Consider the following 22,596-nt stretch of genomic DNA (forward strand, 5'->3'; position numbering starts at 1 on the left):
CTCTCTCTCTCTGCAAAAATAAGCAAGAATACTAGTGGCACTTTAAAATATCTTGCAACATAAGCTTTTGTGGAGTAGAGCTCACTTTGACAGACTGTGCAGTGAATGTTCACGAAGCAGGCATTTATATATGAGGTTATGAAGGAAAGAGAATTATGTACAGACTCTGCTAGCAGTGGTGGTGAGGGTTAACTGAAGCGTTGCAACTCCAGTCCTCACATCATTACTTTCAAGCATAGGGACTCTCCTCCAAACGCAGTGCCATAAAGAAGAGAGTGCATTTGAGCATGGAGGATGCATTTCTACTCCTCATAAAATAACTGCCATCAGCTGACACAGATTTGATATTTCAGGTAAAGGTCACCCTGGTGTAGAGGGTTTGACTTCTCTAGAGATAAAGCCCTCGCTTATGCGGGCTTGTGATTACATCAGGCACTAGCATGTGGGTTACAGTCCTTCGTAATAAGCCTCAATAAACTTTGCAAACATAGGAAAGATGAAGTGTGCTAGGGGCTGAGATATGCTGAGCTATGTAGGCTCTGCGGGTGGTGGCATGAACAGGAAAAATTTCATCTCTCCGCCTCATCTGCCTGTTTCCTCCATGCAGGGCCGGATCTAGGGAGGGGCAGAAGGAGGTGCTTGCTCCGGGCGCTGATGGGGGGCAAATTAGGTATGGACTCCATTGTATTCTATGGGACCATAAGAAGATAGAATGACCCATGAGGGGGCATCATTTTTTAATTCCCCCCCCCAAAAAAAAATATATAGATCTGATCCTGCCTCCATGCTGCTGCCATTTTACCTTGCTTGATGGGAAAAACCTCCTGTAGCTTGCACACAAAAGTTAGCAGACAGGAAGCTGATGCAAACAGGGCCACTTCAGCTTTCTGTTTGGGCTTCTGAGGGGAGGGGAAATCCCTGAGAGTTTCTTTTGTGCATTGCACAGGTGTTTTCTTCCTTCTTTCAAGGAAATAAGAATGATCAGGGAAAGCTAAACCATCTCAAACAAGGTCACAGGGAAACCAGTGCCAGGGCTTTGTTTCTAGTTTGTGAACCCACTGCAAGACAATCATTTCCTCCTTTTCCTTTCATTCTGGGTTTGTTCCAGTTTAGTGGTCCTGCTTTCCTCTTATGTGTAGCTCTTCCGGAATTGACGGAAAGGCTGCTGAGGTTGTGGCACAGGCTGTATCTATGACAAGGACTGTGGTTAATTTAGGTCACATGGTCACTGGTTCCCCGGGTTTATTAGGAAATAAACATCCAGTTGTGGGAGGGGAAGGGGAGGTGGGTTTCTCTGGCTCACAATGGATCTTCTCAGATTTTTGGATGGGATTCTGAGAGGTCAAAATATTCTGGTATTTCCTGATGCCTTTCTTGGTTACACAGTGGGGAGACTGAGAGTCAAGATCCAGAAACAAGCTGAATCTTAAAGGGATGTAGAAGGGGACACATTAAGTTGCATCTCTCTTTTGCTCTTTGCTCATTCTTTTTTTTAATCATCTCTCTTTCCAGTGTAGTGTTTTGTTGTTGTTGATTCTGCAAAATGCCAGAGTTACCTTGGTTTTCATTTCTGCCCAAGCAGGGACTGAATGGTAAATATGCCAACACTGCATTTTTTAGGGTATGCTTCATATGAACATACCTGGGTTTAGGGCCGTACCCAGGATTTGAAAGGTCAGGGGGCATTTACATTTTTGGGGGGCACTGATGCCCCCCAGCACCCCACAGGACCTTCTCTCTAGTGACAGGCAGGGCCGGCCCTAGCCTTTCTGGCTAGGCAGCACAGCTCCGCCCTGCCCCAGTCACCGGATCTGCTGCCTATTCATGAGTAGCCCTCTGAGTAGGCGGCAGGCATGGGGCTACTCAAGGGAACAGGCGGGGCAGAGGCAGGCAGCAGAGGCGAGGAGAAGCAGAGGCGATCGGGGGCTGGGAGGGAGGGGAAGGGGCAAGGAGAAGCCACTGCGATGGGGCTGGGAGGGAGGGGAAGGGGCAGGAGAAGTGGCTGCGATCGGGGCTGGGAGGGTGGGAAAGGAAGTGGGGAGAAGTGGTAGTGATCAGGGGTAGGTGGGAAGGGGCAAGTGGCTGCAAAGGAAGGGAGGGTGGTGGCAGGGAGAGGAGGGAAGGGAAGCTCTTCCTTGCCTTCCCCTGCCAACACCCTCCTTTCTTTTCCTGCCATTAAAATAGCGTGGGGTGGAGGCAGCCCTAGCGCCCCTGCTAGTTAAAGGGGCTTTGAAACAGCTGATCATCGGGCCCTTTAACTGGGAAGGAGGTGGGGCGCTGCTTCTGCCCCGCTGGCACAGCTATTTTAATGGCGAGGAAGGGAGGGCAGCTGCAAGAGCAGCAGGGAGGGAAGAGAAGACCCTTCTTTTCCCTCCCTGTCACTCTGGTCACAACCCTCCTTTCCTTCCAAGCCACTAAAACAGCCAGTGGAGCCACAGCAAAAGCACCCCCCAGCTCCCCCCTGGAGTTAAAGAGCCTCCAAAACAGCTGATCTGCTGGCCCTTTTACTCCAGGGGGAGGCTGAGACTGCTTCTGCACCCGGCTGGCCAAATTGCTGGTGGGGCCAGTGGCAGCCCCCGGATCTATGGCAGAGGCCCCGAGGACTGGTTGGAGCATCCAGTCAGGGGGCCTCACCCAGAAGTTGGGGTGGGGGTGTTCCCCCACAGGCCCCCCTCATAGCTACGGGCCTTCCTGGGTTTCTGTCCTTCAGCTGAAAATCAATCAAACAAAAAGATCTTTGCGTATTCTAAAAATCGTTATAAAAAGGTAGTCCCCTGTGCAAGCACCAGTCGTTTTTGACTCTGGGGTGACGTTGCTTTCACAACATTTTCACAGCAGACTTTACGGGATGGTTTGCCATTGCCTTCTCCCAAAATAGTAATGCATTCCTGGCAAACCACAATCTCAGCGGTTAGCCCCCTTGTAATGTATTAACACTCTTACAATCTTGTAGTTTGTGATAGCAGCAGGAAATCAAGGCTGAGTCCTCCTGTTTTGTAATCTAGAGGATCCCCCCCCCCATTTAAAGAGAACCACAGGAACTGATTTTTCCTTTGCAGTGGCCCAGCTCAAGGGATCCCTTATTAAAATCCTAAATTGTAAGCTTTGACATCACTGAAAAGGCCTGTTGAGGTGATTGCACTGTTGTGTATGGATGGGTAGCTCAAGGACAGAGCATCTGCTTCACCTGCAGAAAGTCCTAATCCCTGGCATCTCCGGTTAAAAGGATTAGGCACTAGGTGATGTGAAAGACCTTTTTGCTTGAGATCCTAGAACTACTGCCAGTCAGAACAGACAATACTGACTCTGATTGACTAGCTGCCTGGCTCAGTGTAAGACGATTTCATTTGTTCACTATGACGTTTCAAACTTGTAAAAGCAATTGTCTGTTTCTCTTAACTAACAATTGTCTCATTTTCTGGCAATCCAAACTGGGGATGCAATAGCTAACTAGCATGGGCCAAGAGCCTTTAATAATTAAAGAGCCAACCCACATCAACTTTCAGAATGAGCCAGTATGAGAAAGCTCATTTGCATAATTTAAAATATGCCACTTAACCTTATTGATAATTGACATGCTGGTTAATAACCTATAACTTTTCTGCCACTCAAATAGTGGTTGTTGTGTGTCTTTTATTAGGAAGCGACACACATGATGTCTTATGTTAAGTAATAAATATGCACAGGAGCACTCTGTGTGTTTTAGTGCACTGGCATTAATCTATGCATGGTTTGCACTTGGACTGCTAGCAACTGTTTACCTCTATAATTTCTTTTTCTGTAAAGCATCTTTTAAGTAGCCCCTTTAGTCTCATGATCTGTGCCAGCCTTTCTCTTCACATACTGGTTATTCTAGCATCCCTCCTACTCCTCTAGTATACTTTATCTTAATTTTTTAAAAACAAAACCATATTTGTTTCCATACTGAGTGACACTTGTCTCTTGAGTGGTGGGTTACAGTGGCAGGACCCAAATAAGGGAGAATTTCTTGTATGAGTTTCTAAAGCAAGTGATGCTGCGTCTTCAATTTGCCTGGAAACACCTCCATTCCCATGGAAGCCTTACACACTAATCCTTGGTGTGTGCGCAAGAATGTGTGGAGGTGGGTGTGGTTTTAAAGTGATGAGGAAAATGCATTTTGAATGTTTTCAGGGTTGTACATTTCAAGATTAAACCCAGTCTTTGAAATCAGGTTTCTGGAGCTTAACCTTAGTGCACCTTGGGTAAAAAGACTGGAGTAATACTGATTTCAGGCATTGGTCAATATTCCTAAACACAAAATGGCTAATTTTGGTTCAGATGCCTTTAGTTACAGTAGACCGTTGTCATTCATAAGTAATCTGTTCCTGGAATCACTGTGAATGGAGAAATCTGCAAAGACTAAGAGGTAAGGGTCTGTTGTCTCCCAATAGCAGACCAACCAAATTTCCCACAATTTTTTACAATGTTACAACAGTGGTGTGGTGGGAGTAAAAAAGGTTGGAGACCATATCACATGATCAGAATGAAATGAGCAGGCTGCTGTACAGCCTGGAAACTGCTTGGCCATTGCTTGGCTTTTGCTAATTACTGGTTTTGCTTTTGCTAGGGACACAAAAAGATGTTTGTGGACTCAAAGGAGAAAGGAAAAGTTGAGAATTTAAAACCAGTTTCTGGAAATAAATTGCTGTACTTCTCAACATGCCTTTTATCTTTAAAGTGTATTGTGTGTGCAACTAGATCCCATTTGGACCAGTGCTATTTTGAACTTAGGAAAAGTGAGAAGAGTTGGGGATGGTGCCACCTTCTCTGCAGGTATCCCACTAACTGCAGGAAAATACCTTGGTGAACCTGAGTGCTTGGACCTCAGAAGGTGGAGCTTCCTGTGCAAGGGGGAGGGGATAGCAGCAGAAAGGTGTCTGTGCAATTTAGAACATGCATAACTGTCAGAACTGGGAGCCCACAGAGGTTGGTCACCTTTTGAAACAGTGTTTTTGTATCATTATCAGATGGAGTGAGAGTGACCACCCCACTCACCTTGGGAGAGTTGCAGCCACTTTGCCTTCTTCCATTTGTAATGGAAAGAATAATCTGCTTTACAGTGCTGTGAATGTTCATGAAAGTTACTAAAAACATAATGTAAACTAAAAGTATGCAAACTGTTAATGTTGACTGTGTTTTCACAGACCTTGTCCTGAAGTATGTGTGTATGTTCACTGGGGGGGGGGGGGGGGACACACACTGTGGCCATCATATTTTAATTGTTGCCATCATATTTTAAAAATCTCATATGACCACTACTAGCAGCTTATACTTTCTTATTTAAACATGCCTGGATTCTAATGGGTGGTGCAAGCAACACTCCTTAAAAGCAGTTTAGAACTGTCAGCAATGGGATCTCTCCCATTGAGAGATCTTGAGTCTGCTAGTTCCTTTTGGAGAGGCTGATCACTGATCATAGGCAATGAAAAACAACAGTGTTCCAAAGCTGTTTCAAAAGAATGGGATGATGAAGTTGGAATTTGAGGTTCTTGTGAGCTGTGACCTTGGGATGCTGTCAGTGAAACCCGTGCCAATGTTTTATAATCCACTTGAACTCTCTACTCTATTTTCATATAATCATAAAGTTGGAAGGGACCTAGCCCAGCTCCTTGCACAATTCAGGAAATTCACAAATACCTCTTTTCCCCCGCCCCCAGTGCCCCCAGGGTTGGTTGGTATCTTTCTTTCTTTCTTTCTTTCTTTCTTTCTTTCTTTCTTTCTTTCTTTCTTTCTTTCTTTCTTTCTTTCTTTCTTTCTTTCTTTCTTTCTTTCTTTCTTTCTTTCTTTCTTTCTTTCTGGAAAAGGGGTGTTAGGATTTTCAGGTTCATGTGTGGATGACTTTCTGACCTTTTCACTCAGGTGTCATGTGATCTACCATGAGTAGATATAATCTGGGATGGAAATGTTAAGAAAAGTTATGTTGAATGTTGTTGCTGAGGCTGAGACTGGTGTTTGAGTTCTAAATTCTAATAACCAAGGATAATAGCTGTGGTGCACAATAAACAAGGAACACTTTGTGCCCCCCCCCCCAAAGAGGAATGAAATTATATTTTTCCTTGTTTTGATGACCAAAATGGCTTGCAAAATCTACTTTTGTTTCCTGTCTTTCTTTGCTGTGAGTCAGCATGGCTCTAATTGCTGAGGGATCCATTTTGTCCTAAGCAGATTCTCTAAAATATTAAGACTTTGTGATTTTGAGGTCATTACCTGAGTCATGTATTATTCTCTCTGAAGTTCAGTGAGATAATGGGAGCAAGGTAATTTTTCTAAGCAGGCTGTATAAAGTGGGATTTGAATTCAAGTATTCTTAATTTCAAATACAATACTTGAGGTCTGACAGAACCTACCAAGGATGCAGAATCCTGAGAAAGGATGAATTATGCTTTTGGGGCTGCAGATTCTGACTAGGGAGATTAATTGGTTTTCTTACTGTGTACAGAAAACCCATTATAGAGTATATATATACAAATGTGCTTAATGGTATAAGATGAAGCCATAGGCTGAGAGAGGAATGAGTCAAGCAGGAAATGGACTTGCCCTCTGTCCTGAAAGGCCTCTGGAGGAGTATCTGGCATAATTCTAGTTGAGGTCAGAAAGAGCTTAATTCTGCGTGATGCTCAGCTTCATCAGTCCTGGAAAGTTCCAACGACATAAAGGATACACTGCAGTTTGCTAAATGCTAGCCATGCACTCTTACTGCGCAGAGGCATGGTGATTTCTAGCCTGTGGATGGGCACATGTCAGCTGGATATCTGGCAAATCTTGTGCAGCTCTGTGAGCATCTTTTGGGATTATTATAACAGTGACTCCTGAAAGGGTCTTTAGTTGTGTATATTAGATGTGCACACCACACATTCGCAGAGACCAAAATTTTGAATGTTGAGTCCTTTAAAGGTATGGCTGCAACTGGGGGATCTGATTCTTGCTGGGAGCCCTTGTTGCTCCCAGGTTGCGGGCTGTGAAAAGCACCTTCTGCTGTGGCATTCTCCATTGCAGATAACAATATTCCCTATGAAATAACATAACTAATTTACTCTGTTAACTTCTTTAGACTCCGTGGCTGCTTTAGAAGTGTCCTCTAATCACACACATAAAAGAGGGATGCTCTGACGCAGAGTTGGCCAAACTTGCTTAATGTAAGAGCCACATAGAATAAATGCAAGATGTTTGAGAGCTGCAAGGAAGGTTTAAATGTATTCTGCAAGCTGCTGGCTGGCTTGGTTTGGAGAATGCATTGAAAGAGAGAAACGCCTTCTCCAAGTCGGCTGATGGGGTGGTGGGGGCTTCAAGAGCCGCACGTTATACATGAAAGAGCCACATGTGGCTCCTAAGCCACAGTTTGGCCACCCCTGCTGGTGATTTGTTCTCTCAACTACCCCCCCCCCCCAATGTCTTTCCTGTAGGTATTCCCATGGTTCTTTTCTTAACCTAGGGTGTTTAGCGATTGCTTCAAGGCCTGGTGTGTGAGAACCGCAGTGATGGGTTAATCACTTCCACATATGAACAGCAGCAGAGCAAAGCCCCCCTCCCCAGTGTCACAAAGAGTTGTGAAGGAAAACATTTTGTTTCATTTCCTAGATCTGCCATGTGAACAAGTTTGCTTTTACAGTGAAAGCTATCTTGTGACCCTGTTCCTTGAATCGACATGATGGGAAATGATTCGCATGCTGCCGGCAAGACTGTTTGACTGTAAGAGGCGTGTGAAATTTCCCATTCTTGTTATATTTGTCATGAAGGGAGGAGTACTACTAACAGGAAGTTAATGATATTCTCTCTCCCTCACATACACAGTGCCCTTATTCAAATTGCCAGTGGGTTGTGAAAGAAAGCAGCACTGTCATATCTTGCATTACTTCTTTGTATTTAACTTTAAATGAGGACTCTCGCCAGGTTGTTCTTGCTCCCATATAGGGAGAGAAGCCTGGGTTTGTTCTGTTAAGTGCTTAAATGAGTCTTGGCAAAGCCTTTTCAAATTCCCAGACAGCTCAAGCTAAAGAAGAGTTTATGGCACAGCCTGGAAAGGAACAGGAGTGCGCAGAGGGCCTGCTCTGAGTAGTAAGCTAAGTGTCTCCTCACAGTTGCTTGTCCTTTGTGGGCTTCAGAGTCAGCTCTGAGGCATGGAGGCTAGAAGTGAGCCTGAAGTCCTTGCTCTCTTACATGTGCTTTGTTTTAAGGAGATTTGGCATTTGGGCTTCTGAACTTGCTGAAAGTTAGGAGGTCAGTTGCTCAGGCTGGTCTTAATTGGATCTTCTGAAAGGCCTAGTGAATTTTGGAGCCTGGAGGGCCACGGCAGGTGTAGCAGGGCACCATCAGGCCTTCATTCCACATCCTGCCTGCCCCTTGGCTCAGACTATTTAGTTTTATTTGTATCGCTGCCTTTCTCCTCAGTGAAGACCCAAAGCAGTTATCTCCTCCATTTTATCCTCACAATACCCCTGTTAGGTGGGTTAGGCTGAGAGTGTGTGACTGGCCTAAGGTCTCCTAGCAGAGTGGGGATTTGAACCTGGGTTTCCAAGATCCTTTAACCACTGAATCACACTGGCTCCTGACTAAAAGCAGAACCTCCCTAATTCCAGTTCCCTGAATGTCAGGTGGACTGGGAAATCCCTGGTGATTTGGGGGTGGTGCCTCTGAAGAGGGGAGGGAAGAGCGCAGCAGGGCGGGCATGGTGTAATAGACTTTACACTGTAGAGCAGGGGTCCTCAACCTATGGCCCGCGGGCCAGATGCGGCCCGCTGAGGACGTTTATGCGGCCCGCCGGGTTATGGCAAAATCAGACCGGAAGTGACGTTCGACCTAAACTTGCGTTAGCAACGCACACTTCCGGCACTGGGCTGAGGCGGTGGAGACAGAGTGTGAGGTGATACCGAGGTGAGGTGAGTTCCCAGGCCAGGGTGTGTGGTGTGGGGAAGGGAGAGAGATGCAGAAGATGGAGAACTGACGGCCCGCGGCCTTGTACAGTAACGGCGGTCCGGCCCTCCAACAGTCTGAGGGACAGTGAACTGGCCCCCTATTTAAAAAGTTTGAGGACCCCTGCTGTAGAGCCTGCCTTTAAAAGCTGCCATTTTGTCCAGCAGAACCAATCCCTGTGTGGTCCAGAGATCAGTTGCAATTTCAGGAGAGCCTCACCTTGAAGTTGGTAACATCTCCTTAAGGAATGTGGAGTTTTGTGTGCACTTATACTTTAGCACACCCAGATTGACACTCCTTTGCACTGTGTTTGATGAAAAGACTGGTTTTTACTGCCTTACACTTTTTCATGGAGTTGTGTAGGCAGACATTTCCTTATTCTGAAAGTTTAGGGGGTTATGTTTAGGAGGGAGCAGTGCTTGGGTTCCTGGCAGCAGCACAAACTGACCTTGCAGATCTCCTTGCTGCTACTTTTTCTATACATTGTATGTTTTCTCTGTCCCTATATTTGTTGCTAAACTCTGGCTCTGTTTATGCTCAGAAAACAGTAATTTCCTTGCTAGTACATCAGGTGGGGAGATGAGAGTTGCTCAAAGGAACCCATAACAAACATAAGTTTTCTCCTTTGTTGGAAGACAAAGTAATGTATCTAGGTTCAGTTTGGCAAGGAATTCTGGACTGTGAGACTGCTGTAACCAGAGAGAATGCAATATTCTGCTTTTCAAGCTCATTTTGTGGTTTGCTTGCGTGCCTGCCTTCCCTCTTAATTGAGAAGAAAAGCTTCAAAAGGCATATTTAATTCCCAGGCAGTCCTGGGAATTAGTTTGATGCAAATATTCCACTCTATCTTTTTTTCTGGATCACCAGTTCCTGTGGACAGGTGGTGTCTATTAGACCAGTTTTATTCTGTTGTGCAGATATGCCCACAGTGCATGCATAGGGCTCATATAATCTACACTGGGTTATAACCTATAGCTACACTATTTATTTATTATTTTATTCCATTTATATCCTGCCCTCCCCGCCGAGGCGGGCTCAGGGCGGCTTACATAGACATGCGTATGCATGTAAGTAGACGTAGTGGTGTAACATTTCACTAGACAGTTGAAAGGCCTACTTAGTGCCATGGGAATCTAGAAGTTAAAATTTTGATCCTGGCTTCTATTTACCTCATGCAAATTTCCAAAACAAGAAGTCCATTTAACATTTTATGGGAACTGTCCCTCTGCTGCTTGTTGTTTCTAGTCCTATTACCTTCAGTTCCTGTACTATCCTCTCTTGCCATTTTTGCAGTAGGATTCCTAGGGGCTGAATTCTTCTTCTTCTTTCTTCTTCATTAACTCTGCAAAGCAGAATGAATTATGCAAAATTAAGAGACTTTGAAATATTTTGTTGCATAATGTTGAAAATTAACTCAGATGTCCAAGCAAGCTGGAGGAGTACTTATGCAAACCATATTGAGGGGGAAGAAGGAGGTTCAAATGAGCCATATCTTGCAGATCTAATCAGGAAGTCAGAAAGGCAGTGGTGGCTTTCATGATGCCAGTTCCCCTAATGCTTTGCATTTGCTTCTCAGTTGTGTTTTAATTTAACTAAAGCTAAATAATTAAACTGTTACTTTGGTGGGATTCAGAATGGCAGTCTTTGGGTGCAGTAATGTAGGTTGCTAAAAGGGTGATCTTGGCTGCAACATATGCTATCATACAGTGTGAGGAGAATGAAGGAAGGTGGTTCTGCTGCTTGCTTGCAACATGCTCACAGCAGGACTCTTCCTAGCTCTTTCTGCTTTTAGCAAACTCTTCCTTAGGGCATTGATGTTGGTTTGTAATGGTATTCTCTTCCTCCAAGCAGATGGGATGGTAGTAAAGTCACCTGCAAGAATACTCTGTAACCTGTGAATTCAAGTTCCATCTGTGCCATGGACTTTGTGAGCCAGTACAGGGCATCATATTTTAATCTCAATTTCTTGTTGTCTGCATTTAAAAATAAGGGGTTTGTTCTGTATTATACAATTGTCTACCTTTTTCTTAGGTTTATAGATTGCTCTGTAAACACATATAACATTAACAGTGCACACATAAATACACATGAACCACAAGTCTGGTGTGCATTTTTTAAAAATTATTATTATTTATATCTTGCTCATATTCTTCCCCTTTTTTGAAGAAAGGCAGTTCAAGAGTACACAGTTGCTTTTGGTATTGTTTCCTACGCTACTTTTCAAGCAGGTATATTCAGAAGTAAAGACATCTTGTTCAATGGGCTCTCTCCCAGGAAAGTGGTTTTAGGATTGTATACTTGGTCTAGGTTCCCTGTCTGACATGCAGCCAGGTAGAAATGGTACAGGTAGGTCTTGCTGACTTGTTCAAAGGACTCTTCTCAAAAGAATGGTGATGAGTCATTGGCCATTACATTCAGACATCTCATGATATAAAAGTTACACAAGTCAGATTTCCAGTTTGCACAACCTTTTGCAGAACCTGTTCTCCTGAGGCAAATTTGCAACAGTTCCAGAGAGTTTATCACAATTCCTAGATCCTAGTTTCTTAGCAGACTACTTTTTTTTTAACTGACCTGATGTCAACTCAATGAATCGTCTGTCCAAGGACATGTTAACAACAAATCACATTTATATTGGTGAATATAAAATGACAGGCTGATATGACCATGGAAATTTTTCATTGTATCTGAGTGCTTTTTTTTTTTAAGTTCAAGAAAAATGGTCCAACTTTCTATTTCTTCTCAATCCTCTCCTCAATCCTCTCGGACCAGTGGGGAACCTTTCTTCTGCCAAGGGCCATTTAGATATTTATAACATCATTTGTGGGCCATACAAAATTATCAACTTAAAAAAAAAGTGCTCCACTGAGGGAGAACGATTCAGGCTGACAAAATTAATGCAAATAATTGTTTTTCTATTTGAAGTCATGTGGGGAGAGCCTAATTTGGCACATTATGCACACCCCTGGCCTGCCACCCTAGGCAAATGCCTAGGTCCAGGGCTTTTTGGGTAGAAAAAACTCAGCAGGAACTCATTAGCATATTAGACCAGATCCCCTAATATTAGCATATTAAGTCACACACACATTAGCATATTAGGACATACCATCTGGGATAAATCGAGTGCAAATTGAATTGGTGGTACCTGACTCCCAACCCCTGCCACCTCTCCCTTTCTTTATGCGGAAAGAAGGGGGGGGGGGAGAAAGGGGAATTAAGGGAAATAAAGAAATGAGGGGGAAACTTACCTGAACTGTGACAATGACTTTTCCAAGCCCTGCAGTGATCCTGGCTGACCAGCCAGGCCCCGGGTTCAGCGTGGCTGTGCCTCACGATCCTCACTGGCCAGCCAACGGGGCCCCAGGAAGGCTGCCAAGTGGCTTGGCTTGGCTCAGCAATCACCGAGGGCCAGACCAAGTGATCTTGAGGGCTGTAAATGGCCCTCGGGACAGACATTCCCCACCCCTGCTTTAGAATAACACATATAGTTATATATAGGCATATTTGTACTTAACTTTCTTAGCTGAACTACAATTGGTAAAACCTTTAGCACTCCAGTTGGTCAGGAAGGTTCAGGGTCTACTCAGCAGGTTTGCCAGCATATGTGCAATCCCACCTTAGAGTGATACCCAAGCTGCTTCTCTCATCTATGGCCATACATAAAAGTTGTGCTGAGAGATTCTGCTCCTATGCCAGACAGCATGAAAGTTCAGGCAATGAGAAAGACCAAGAGAATTCCCTTGTCAAACATCCAAACTGAACAGCCCAGAATGTCCCATTTAGTTACCTCTCACTTGTTCAGTGCTTAATTCTAAGCATGAGAGCCCTGTGGAGGGCTGAGTTCATGAAACTGAGATGTTACATCTACTTGTTTTTAAATCATGGTTCATTTTGAAGTTTAAAGCCTCTTATTCTATCTTCAGGTTGACAAACACCTCTACCATATGCGGCTTTCTGATGAAACCCTTCAGGATATTTCAGGGCGGTTCCGCAAAGAGATGGAGAAGGGCCTCGGGACTGACACCAACCCTACAGCCTCTGTGAAAATGTTGCCAACATTTGTGAGGTCTACCCCTGATGGAACAGGTAAAAGGTTAATTTAAACACTGTACTCAGGAGTTTGGCTTGAGTTCCAAAGATCAATTCTGGAAAATATAAAGTGATGAACTGGGCCTCTGTGCAGGATGGTTTTCCTTCCTGATTAAAGTAAAAGCATCCTGCTTTGTTCCTCATGGTCATTTTCTAGAAACTAGGCCTTTTGGCTTTGGATTTTACCCTACAAAATGAGGGACTGTGCTGTGTACCTATTATGTATGCATCCTTTTATTGGTTTGAATAAAATAATAAAGAGTACACATAACAGGTACAAGGTGAGCACATCTATCCAAACCATAAGGACTCTGTGAAATTAAGAACTCTTTCACAGTTTGCCTTAAGTTCCATTCTCTGCACATAATGATTCTAATCTTGGAAGTATGTCTATTTTGTTGGTAGGCCATTAGTTTCACTAGTGCGTACATCTCTTTTACTTTCATCAGCCAGTCATGGATTTTGCCCCCCCTCCCCCCTTTTTTTTTTTGCTTTATGCTTCTAACAAAGAACAATCTGGCTAATCATAGGTAAAGCTATGCCTTGAAGATTTTTAGGCATGCTCTGGTTCAGAGGGAATCTGTCTCCTGTCCATTTATATAATTCCCACCACTTGTTTCCAGTAATCCTTTGCTCCTTTATATGCCTACCCCATGTGGAAAAAGTCTGCCTTCTGTATACCAGTAGGGGATGAGGGAGGTTAGATTGCTAAATCCAGGTTGGGAAACTCTCAAGGATTTGGGAATGGAGCTTGGGGAGGACAGGGACAGTGGGGTACGGACTCCAGGGGAAATTATCTCTGTAGTCTGAAGATGAGCTGTAATTCTGTCAGATCTCCAGGTCCCACCTGAAGGCTGGCTTCCCTATTCCATATATCATTGTTAGTGTGAAAGGGTTTTTAGGTGCTACTGACAGATCATTTTCATCAGATTATTCCCTATAAGAGAAACCAATTGTAAAGGTGGTGCCAATATCTTTTTCCCATATATGGTATCACCAGGTTCTTTACTATCAGATCTATGTGTTAATTGCAATTAATTCTCATCTAAGTGTGAAAAACCCATGTTTATTTATATAAACCATGCTTATCTATCAAGTTGCTAACTACAGAGGCTAAAGGAGAAATTCTGGGCCATAGCTTAGTGTTTACTTGGTCCCATTTGCTGACTATGACATCTGTTACCATATTGTCATTATTACAATTATTCCACCTGCATGATTTTCTTATCCAAGACCATGTTTTCAATGCGACCTTAACAAAATTTTGCTCAATACATGCCAGCAAGGTTTCTCTATTTTCCATTTTTTCATCCAACTCAGTGTGGCAGCTTGATGAGTACCCATAAACCACCATCTAACTTTTTATCATACAATTTGCTCCAACAAACCTGAGCCCTTTATTATCTCGTATAAATGCATTTAATAATTGTTGTAAATCATTTAATATTTTATTAGAAATTTCCACTAGTAGATTGCAAATAAGGAAATTTCTCTTGGGGAGGACTATCTTTTTAAAATTATTATTATTATTGTGTTTACCTGTCCAAGAAAAGATAAAATTAAGGTTCCCCAGAAAGCCAGTTTTGGTTTTACTTCAGCAAATAATGGGTTATAATTAATTTTATACAGACTTTTGCTGGTTTAACCAGAGAACCAAATACTTAATCTGATAGATTTTTTCATACTAAAAATCCAATTATCTTTTTTACATCCACATATCCGTTTTTGAACAAAAGACTGCAGTTTTATCTGCGTTCAGTTTGTATCCTGAGACTTTACTATATTAATGGATTTTAATATTTTACTGAATTTTTAAAATATATGATATAATGATAATACTGTTCGTGTATAAATCAGGGGTGGCCAACGGTAGCTCTCCAGATGTTTTTGCCTATAACTCCCATCTGGCTGGGGCTGATGGGAGTTGTAGGCAAAAAACATCTGGAGAGCTACCGTTGGCCAACCCTGATATAAATTGATGTTGAGATACGCCTACGTTAATTCAGTGGGCTGTGTTTGAAGGAGAAGGTAACCTTTTTAAAACCCTGTTTATCTCAAGTCCCTCACAGTTGTGTTTGAAATTTGAGGAATGGTAATTGAGAATAGTTTTTAAGACCCTTAAAATTGATTGGACATTACATGCTGAAGTTCTTTGGCCCAGTGTCACCTCTAGTCATACATATAGACAGATATTGCAGGTTTTGGAAATACTACAAAACCTATTTAACTGGAGGCAAAAGGAGGGAGAATGCAGATGCCGTCAGCCCAAATGCCTCTTTCAAGTCATCATCAACCCTCATTTTTTGGAACTCTCTCTTTTGTCCTTTTCTAGCCCTTTTACAATGGTGGTTTTGCTTCTGTGTTGCACTAAGGCAAAAGCCTTGATTATTAACAGGCAGAATGATCCCATATGACAGGAAATCACGGGTTGGAAATCTCCTGTGTCTCAGTCAGCACTTCTGGGGGATGATTTCTGTAAATCTTTGTAAACTTTCCAAGTTACTGTAACAGTCAGTACAGCAGCAATCCTGCAAAGCCAGCCTTCACTACCTTTGTTCCTCTTGCTTTTTCTCTGGCTTTGAGAGTCACAGAGTTTACTGAAGTGTTCTGTATAACAAGAGTTTGCATATTATTTGTATTTGGTTAAGTTAATCTGTTCAAGCGAAATTGTACATTTATACACATTTTTCTTTCCAGTGAGGTTTCAAGGAGGCTTATATTGCTCTCCTCTCCTGTGTAGTAAGTTAGGTTGACAGAGAGCATGACTGGTCCAGGGTCACCCAGCAAGCTTCTGTGGCAGAGTAGAGATCTGAAGTTAGCTCTTTCAGATTCTAGTCTGAAAACTCTTAAAATTTGGTTCAGTGTTATGACATAAAAAACATGGTAAAGGAAAGCATTTTGAATAATAAAAAGAATTCTTAACCTCATGCTACTGGATATCAAAAAGGGTTATATCTAAGGATGACACTGACTTGAGTTTTGGAATGTGCAATTAAAAAGGAGAGTGCCTCTGAACATGCTTGGAGTGTTACCATGTGACCATAGTGCACCAGTGTTTGGGTTTTGCAGACAGAAAGCATGATGCCCAGATAGTCTGCTCTAGCAAATTGAAACTGATTTAAAAGCTCCTTTTATTTCCATAAGGCATTGCATTCTTCAGAGAAGTTCAAGCCTGGTTTTGGAGCTGAGGATGATCTGATAGCTGTGCTTTCAAAGACAGGAGAAAACAAAGTTTATGGAGTTCTTACATTTTTTTTTTCATCTGTGCAGGGGCATGCAGACTGTTACTGTTGAAGGGAATAAAATTATAAGCTTTTTGACAGATTGATGAGCATGTTAGAAGTTCTGGGCTTGCAGATCAGGCACTGGGTTTTCTTATTCTGGGAAAAATTCTGGCACCCTGTCCCCTTGACCCCCCTCCCCTAGCTGTAAACAAGCTGCAGGGGAGCTGGGTTCAGGCCAGCTGTCTTATGAACAGCCCAGCCATTCCAGTTGGCGAAGACCCTTAGCATAGATGGCTTGTTCCAAGTGGAGGATCAGCCACCAGGCAAGCCCTTCCAGCAAGTACTGTAACTTAAAATGGGACTCTTTGCTAGTTTGCATTGCTGATACATGCATGTACTTCTAACTGGCAAGCAAAACCATTCCGAGAAGTGTGGACGAATCTGGTGAAGGGTCATTTAAGAAAAGCAACTGAGAGCTGTGGTGCAGTGTGTGGCACAAGCTGTGCCAAAAAATGCATGACTTCTGCGGGGGAAAGGGGAATAAGGATTCTTTGGGACCTTGCAGGATATAGATAGAAATGAGTACTCAAGTCCATTAATCATCACTTATCTGGCCCCTTGTGGCGAGTAAGCGTTCCACTAGGCAGGGGAGCTTTTGTGGACTGGAACAGAGAAGTTTTGCCTTTAAATTATATACCAGATTTTCTGACTGTCACACAGCAATCAACATATATTAGAATCAATATTGCAGGATAGTGTATGCCTCTTGTCAGAGCTCTTGCTATTTTGACTTTCAGCTTAGGGGGTTGCACCTTCTTGCACTCAAGTTAAAGTTCTTGCTGAGATCCTATGATTTGTTTGTCCTCTTTACTAGATAGCTGTGGTTTATTTTCCCCACAGCTCCAATGTTTTTGTCGTTTGAATGCTATGCAATGAAAGGATTTATTTGACTTTTGACATTGGTCACCAAGATCTGATGGAACAGCTGCTCTCCCATGAATACCAGTTTCTGTCACTTGTGTTGATTGATGGGAACAGAAGTTTCTGAAAACAAGGAATAAATTAGCTGAAGTGACACTTTTCAGTATCCCAATTGTGCATTTAAAGGTACAGTCCAGGAGGAAGCTGTCCTTTGAAATGAGTGGAAGCTGTATTTCTTTGTTGTTGGGTTGTGGGTTTTTTTTGTATGCTGTATTAATTCATGGCATGTTTTTCTCCCTCCCCCTCCTGTTTGATTGCAGAAGAAGGAGATTTTTTGGCCTTGGACCTTGGTGGCACAAATTTCCGGGTGTTAAGAGTCAAGGTTTCTGATAATGGCAGCAAGAAGGTGGAAATGGAGAACCAAATATATGCAATTCCAGAGGACCTCATGAGAGGCAGTGGAGGGCAGGTAGGTGGAACTGATTTTCTTTAAGTTCTGTGACAACTCTAAGTGTCTGGACCAAACCAGTTGTGACACTGGAGGTTCTGTGATAGGAAGTCCCTGCTATTTAAAGGGGGACAGTCCTGGGATCTCCATTCATGGAACTTCCAGCATCGCACAAGTTTTGGGGCCTAGTAGCTCTTTCTCCTGGTTACTGAAGATGGAAGCTAACATTGTGGGCGTGGCTTTCTTTCCAAAGTCAGAAGGCAGAGATTATGTTCAATGCTTCAATGATAGCACTTTAAAATGGGTTGGTGGCACATCATCCCTTCCCTGGTTGCCACAAAACTTCCATGCAAGGAATTTGATCTGCACCTTGATCACAGAAACTGGCATAGATATGTGTGGTACTTAGTGCATTTTTGTACTGGCTGGTAAAACCTACTGTGGGCTGCTAGTTACTGAGGCTTTATTTCCGTAGCTATTCTAAAGGGGACCAACACTGATATACTAAGATAACACTCTGAAATTCAGGTGCTCTGTTTAAAGTGCTGCATTTTGTAATCCCAGTTGACTGACAGATCGGTTTGGTTAGGACAGTGAGAATGATAGACCCCATGGTCTTACTGCCTTCCTTCCTCCCTGAATCCCGGATGGTGAACAGAAACAAGCAAGAGACCTGCAATCCAGAGAGTGGTTTTTGTGGGTTAGACTTGGCTTGAGAGATGTTGATGACCTCAACTCTTGAACTTGGTTTGAAATGGCTGGTTTCTCATCCAGCACATTTTGGATGCTGAATTAAATCTCAGAACATTCATTTTCAATTTCCCTCTTAGCCACATATTTCCTTTAGATCTTTCATGTCCTCTTGCCAAATTTCAGTGCATAACTAAATCATACGTAAGATCTGTTAGGTTAATTTCTGGCTCCTCACATCACCCATCATGTCATCATTTGCTCATAAACCATCATCACTCAAACTTTGGGGGAGGGAGAGGGATTTGCAGACTTCATAGGAAGTCTTCCAGAAGGGAGTGACTGAAGTATTTGGATCCTTTTTATGAATTTTGTCTTTAGTAGATCATCAAGGATTCAGTTCGGAGGGACCCCCAGTCTTGTATGTTTGTCAGAAAGAATTAAATTGATTATATCTCCACAATCATTGCAGAGATCAGACAGCCTACAGATAGTGGTCTACTGAATTCTCCATATGACCAGTATGTGCCCCAAGAATGGCATAAGGCCCACTGGCTGTATTCTGTTCTCCCTTCCCTTCAGTTCCTTCTGCTCTTTTTTCCTGAAACTTCATTTGTTTAAGTTATGATGTGGTATTAATGGAGGACTGTGCAAGTTGAGGAAAGGCTCAGATAAGCCAGATGTAGTGCACGGTGCTCAGTCATTGGTTCTTGTGCTAAACATGTTTTAGACAATACAAGGCTTGGCTAAGTTGTGTGCTTATAGCATTAAGGACTTGAATTCCATTTTCCTTCGTTGGCTCAGACTGCAATGGTTCCTATTGTCATTTTTCTATGTTGGGGGGCCTATCCATCCCAAAATGTGTAACAGGGAGTTCCAGGATCCAATAGCAGAAGGGTACAGGTGGCTAACCCAGGAAGTAGCTGAGATCTTGTCACAGAAAGATCTTCCTCTTGATGTTTTTGCTGTCTTCTTTATTGCCTACTCTTCCTTCTGCTAAAGTCTTACAGCTCTCAGTTGACCTCATTCTTTCTTACCTGTAGTTAATTCATTGCTTAATGCTCCTTCTCTTTGTTCTTCTCAAGTTTTAGCACAACCAATTGTTTGGCAAAGCTGCTCTCTATTTTTTTCCTTAGTCTTAATTATTAGGCCCTTGTTTCTCACTTTCATCCTTCTGCTTTTCTCATGGCTCATAAATTTGATAGTGTGACCTTTGCTTCGTTTTGTTTATTTTCTTTGTCTCTCTCCTTTTGTGTGTCTATAGATGATTTGTTCTTCATTATGTTCTTAGTTTTCTGTTAGAACAAAGTTTGAGTCCAGTGACACCTTTAAGACCAATTAAGTTTTATTCTGGATATAATCTTTCATATGCATGCACACTTTTCTGGTGTTCCTCAAGGCTTGGTCTTCTTTTGTTTCTGTATCGCGTTAAGGAATGTTGCCCTTATGTTATCCATAGCTTCTAATTCTAGTTCTAATCTTTTTGTTGTCTACTCATCTTCAAGTGTAATCTAATTAAATGAGGGTTATCTAATTAAAGGAGTTTCCCCACTCCCCTTCCCATTTGGTGCCTTCTAGTTTTCATTGTTGCTGGTGCTTCCACTGCTTCCTTCTGCTAGAACTCTTGGTGTGCTTTTTTAAATCTATTTATTCCATTGCCAAATCATGTCACTTTCAGTGTTTTCATCTTTCTGTGCCTTTTCAGTCTGATCTTGATCTTCATTGGATTTAGAAGGATGTAACTCTGTTTAGGACCACAGCATTGGGTATCAACAGAATTCCTTGATTTTTATCTTGTTTGCATTATTGTAGTTCTTTGTTTGTTATTCCCTTATCTCATCTTAGGCCTCTTGTTTCTCCCTTTCGTTCTTTTGCTTTTCACTTTCATGGCTCATAAATTTGATCATGTGACCTTGTGCTGCTTTTCCTTCATTGATTTTGTGTTTGGTTTAACATTTTGTTACTAACATCTAAATGCATCCATTCCATGGTTATCTGACTTATTTATTTATATATTCATGCTCAGAGAGGGGCCTGGCTCAGTAGTTGAACATGTACCTGGCATGCAGAAGGTCCCTGGTTCAATTCCTAGCATTTCCAGTTAAAGGGATCAGGTACTGAGTGATGTGAAAATCCTCTTCCTGAGACACTGGAGAGTTGCTGCCAGGCTGGGTAGACAATACTGACCTTGATGGACCAGAGCTCTGATTCAGAATAAGGCAGTTTGTGTGTATGTGTATGTGATTCAGTTTTCTCCCCAGTCCATACCCAAAGCATCATAGAGGACCATTCTCCCCTACTCCATTGTATTCTAATAAAAACTGTGGTGTAACGTAGATTAGGCTGAGAGTGTGTGACTGGCCCAAGGTCACCCAGAGGGCTTCCACAACAGAGTGGGGATTCAGGCCTGGGTCTCCTGAGTCCCAGTAGGACACTGTAACTACTACACTGTGCTGGCCTTCATTTTAATTTCCACCAGAGTGTCTCCACTCTTTGAGCTCTTTCAAAACCACAGATTTCAACTGATTTGCCTGGTTGCATCTCACCTTTCGTTGATTTCTCCCTTTCTTGGGAATGCTCTGCCCATTGAGATCCATTCTTTTTTTTAACCTTTTAAGAAATATTGAATAAACTTTACTGTACAAGTGTTATCATTATTTTCAACCCCCTTTTCAGTTTTCTCTTTTTCCTTGTTAAGAAGTGTTACACGATTTATTAGATTGCAAGCAGCCAGGCATGGTTATGACTTTTTAAGCTTACTTTATGTGGCTCCTAGTTGTTATGGTATAAAAACAATCATTTGAAAATGACTGAAAGAATTGGCAAACAGACTACTCTGGTGCAATAAGCAAACCAATAGGGTGTACCAAGAACATAAGTCTGGGTCAGTGTAGCAGTTGCTGGCAAAAAAACTGCAAAATGGGCATCTCCTCCAATCACAACAGAATTGTTGTGTGTTCCAGAGTCTCTGTGTTCTTCTTGGGTATGGAGTATGGACAGGTGTAGGGGGTAGGCTGGTGGCTTAATGGGAGCATTCTACAATCTTGGGAGCCACTGAAAACTTTGGGTGGCAAATGGGGCATATTTGGGATTTTAGGATGCTTCTAAGTAGATCATAGGGCATTGCCCCAGTGCAATGACATCACTTCCATTTTTTGCTGGCAGCCCTCTGTGGAGTGAGGTTTTTGTTGTTGATAAATTTAGCTAAAAATACTAAAGGAGAAAAGTGATAATATTGCTGAACTGAAAATGAAAGAACAACAAAGAGGTGACAGAACTCCTCCTCCTTCACCATCTTCTCATCAGTTCTCTTTTCTTCTGGTAAAATAGTGATTTTTTTTTTTAATTGTGACTGAACTACTAGGCTGGCTGTGCTCATGCTGACTTCAGGTGGTAGAAGGAGGGGTAAAGCGGTGCTCAGCCTGGAAAAGAAAGGGCTGAAGTTCCTGTGAGAGGGAAATACACATTAAAGCCAGTCTTTGGAGCGCTCTTGCCCAAGGCTAGAGGCTGTGTATGTATAAAGAGTTGGAAAAAACAGCAAGCCATACCAAGCTTCTTCTCAGCTGGATTTTTGTTATTACTTGTTAGTCTGCTGAATCACTATTATTTTGCAAGGGGGGTGTACATGAGAGCAGCAAGGAGAACAGTATTTTGTTTATACCTTACATAGTTCATGCAAAGAGTTGTGGTAAGAGGTGCTGCTGAGCCCCACCAATCCTCCTCCCCTGCTCTGGTACAGCAGCTAGGGCTCAACTGAGTGCTGCAAAACACCCAGGGAGCAGCCTACCCTTGCCCTACTGTGGCTGTACAGCTGATAAATGGCTGGCTTAGGCAAACTCCCTTCATCAACAGAAGCTTCAAGGTGCTTGCCAAGTTTCCCTACCCATCTCATTTCTTTTAGAAAAATCTATCTATTTAAGTTTAAAAAGTAACCAAAGGCGCAACTTTTTACTTACTTATTTTAAAATAAACAACCCTAACTCTAGATAGATCCAAGTGGGCAGCCGGGTTGGTCTGAAGCAGTAGAACAAAGCAGGAGTCAAGTGCACCTTTAAGACCAACCAATTTTTATTCAGAACGTAAGCTTTCGTGTGCTCTCTTGAGCACACTTCATCAGACGAGGGGATCAGGTTTTATGTGACCATGTGATCAGTTAGTTTGCCCTCTTAATCAACAAACTGCTTGTACAAACTGCTCACAATACCTGATCTCTTCGGCTGATTAAATGTGCTAAGAGAGCACACAAAAGCTTAAGTTCTGAATAAAAATTGGTTGGTCTTAAAGGTGCACTTG

At 42.7% G+C, this 22,596-nt stretch overlaps 1 protein-coding gene across 3 annotated transcripts in view; it reads left to right on the top strand.

The window, feature by feature from the left end:
* Positions 1–22,596, top strand: part of LOC132580283 (hexokinase-2) — a 388,522-nt gene that overhangs the window by 343,142 nt on the left and 22,784 nt on the right. For 2 of the 3 annotated variants that reach the window (XM_060250997.1, XM_060250996.1), the window contains exons 2-3: positions 12,855–13,017; positions 17,486–17,634. The exons of the other annotated variant lie outside the window; for it this stretch is intronic. In XM_060250997.1, coding sequence (XP_060106980.1) covers positions 12,855–13,017; positions 17,486–17,634 — 312 coding nt within the window. The remainder of the gene's footprint in view (positions 1–12,854; positions 13,018–17,485; positions 17,635–22,596) is intronic. 3 annotated transcript variants of the gene reach the window in all.

This window comes from Heteronotia binoei, chromosome 12 (assembly GCF_032191835.1).
Source record: "Heteronotia binoei isolate CCM8104 ecotype False Entrance Well chromosome 12, APGP_CSIRO_Hbin_v1, whole genome shotgun sequence".
NCBI lineage: Eukaryota > Metazoa > Chordata > Lepidosauria > Squamata > Gekkonidae > Heteronotia > Heteronotia binoei.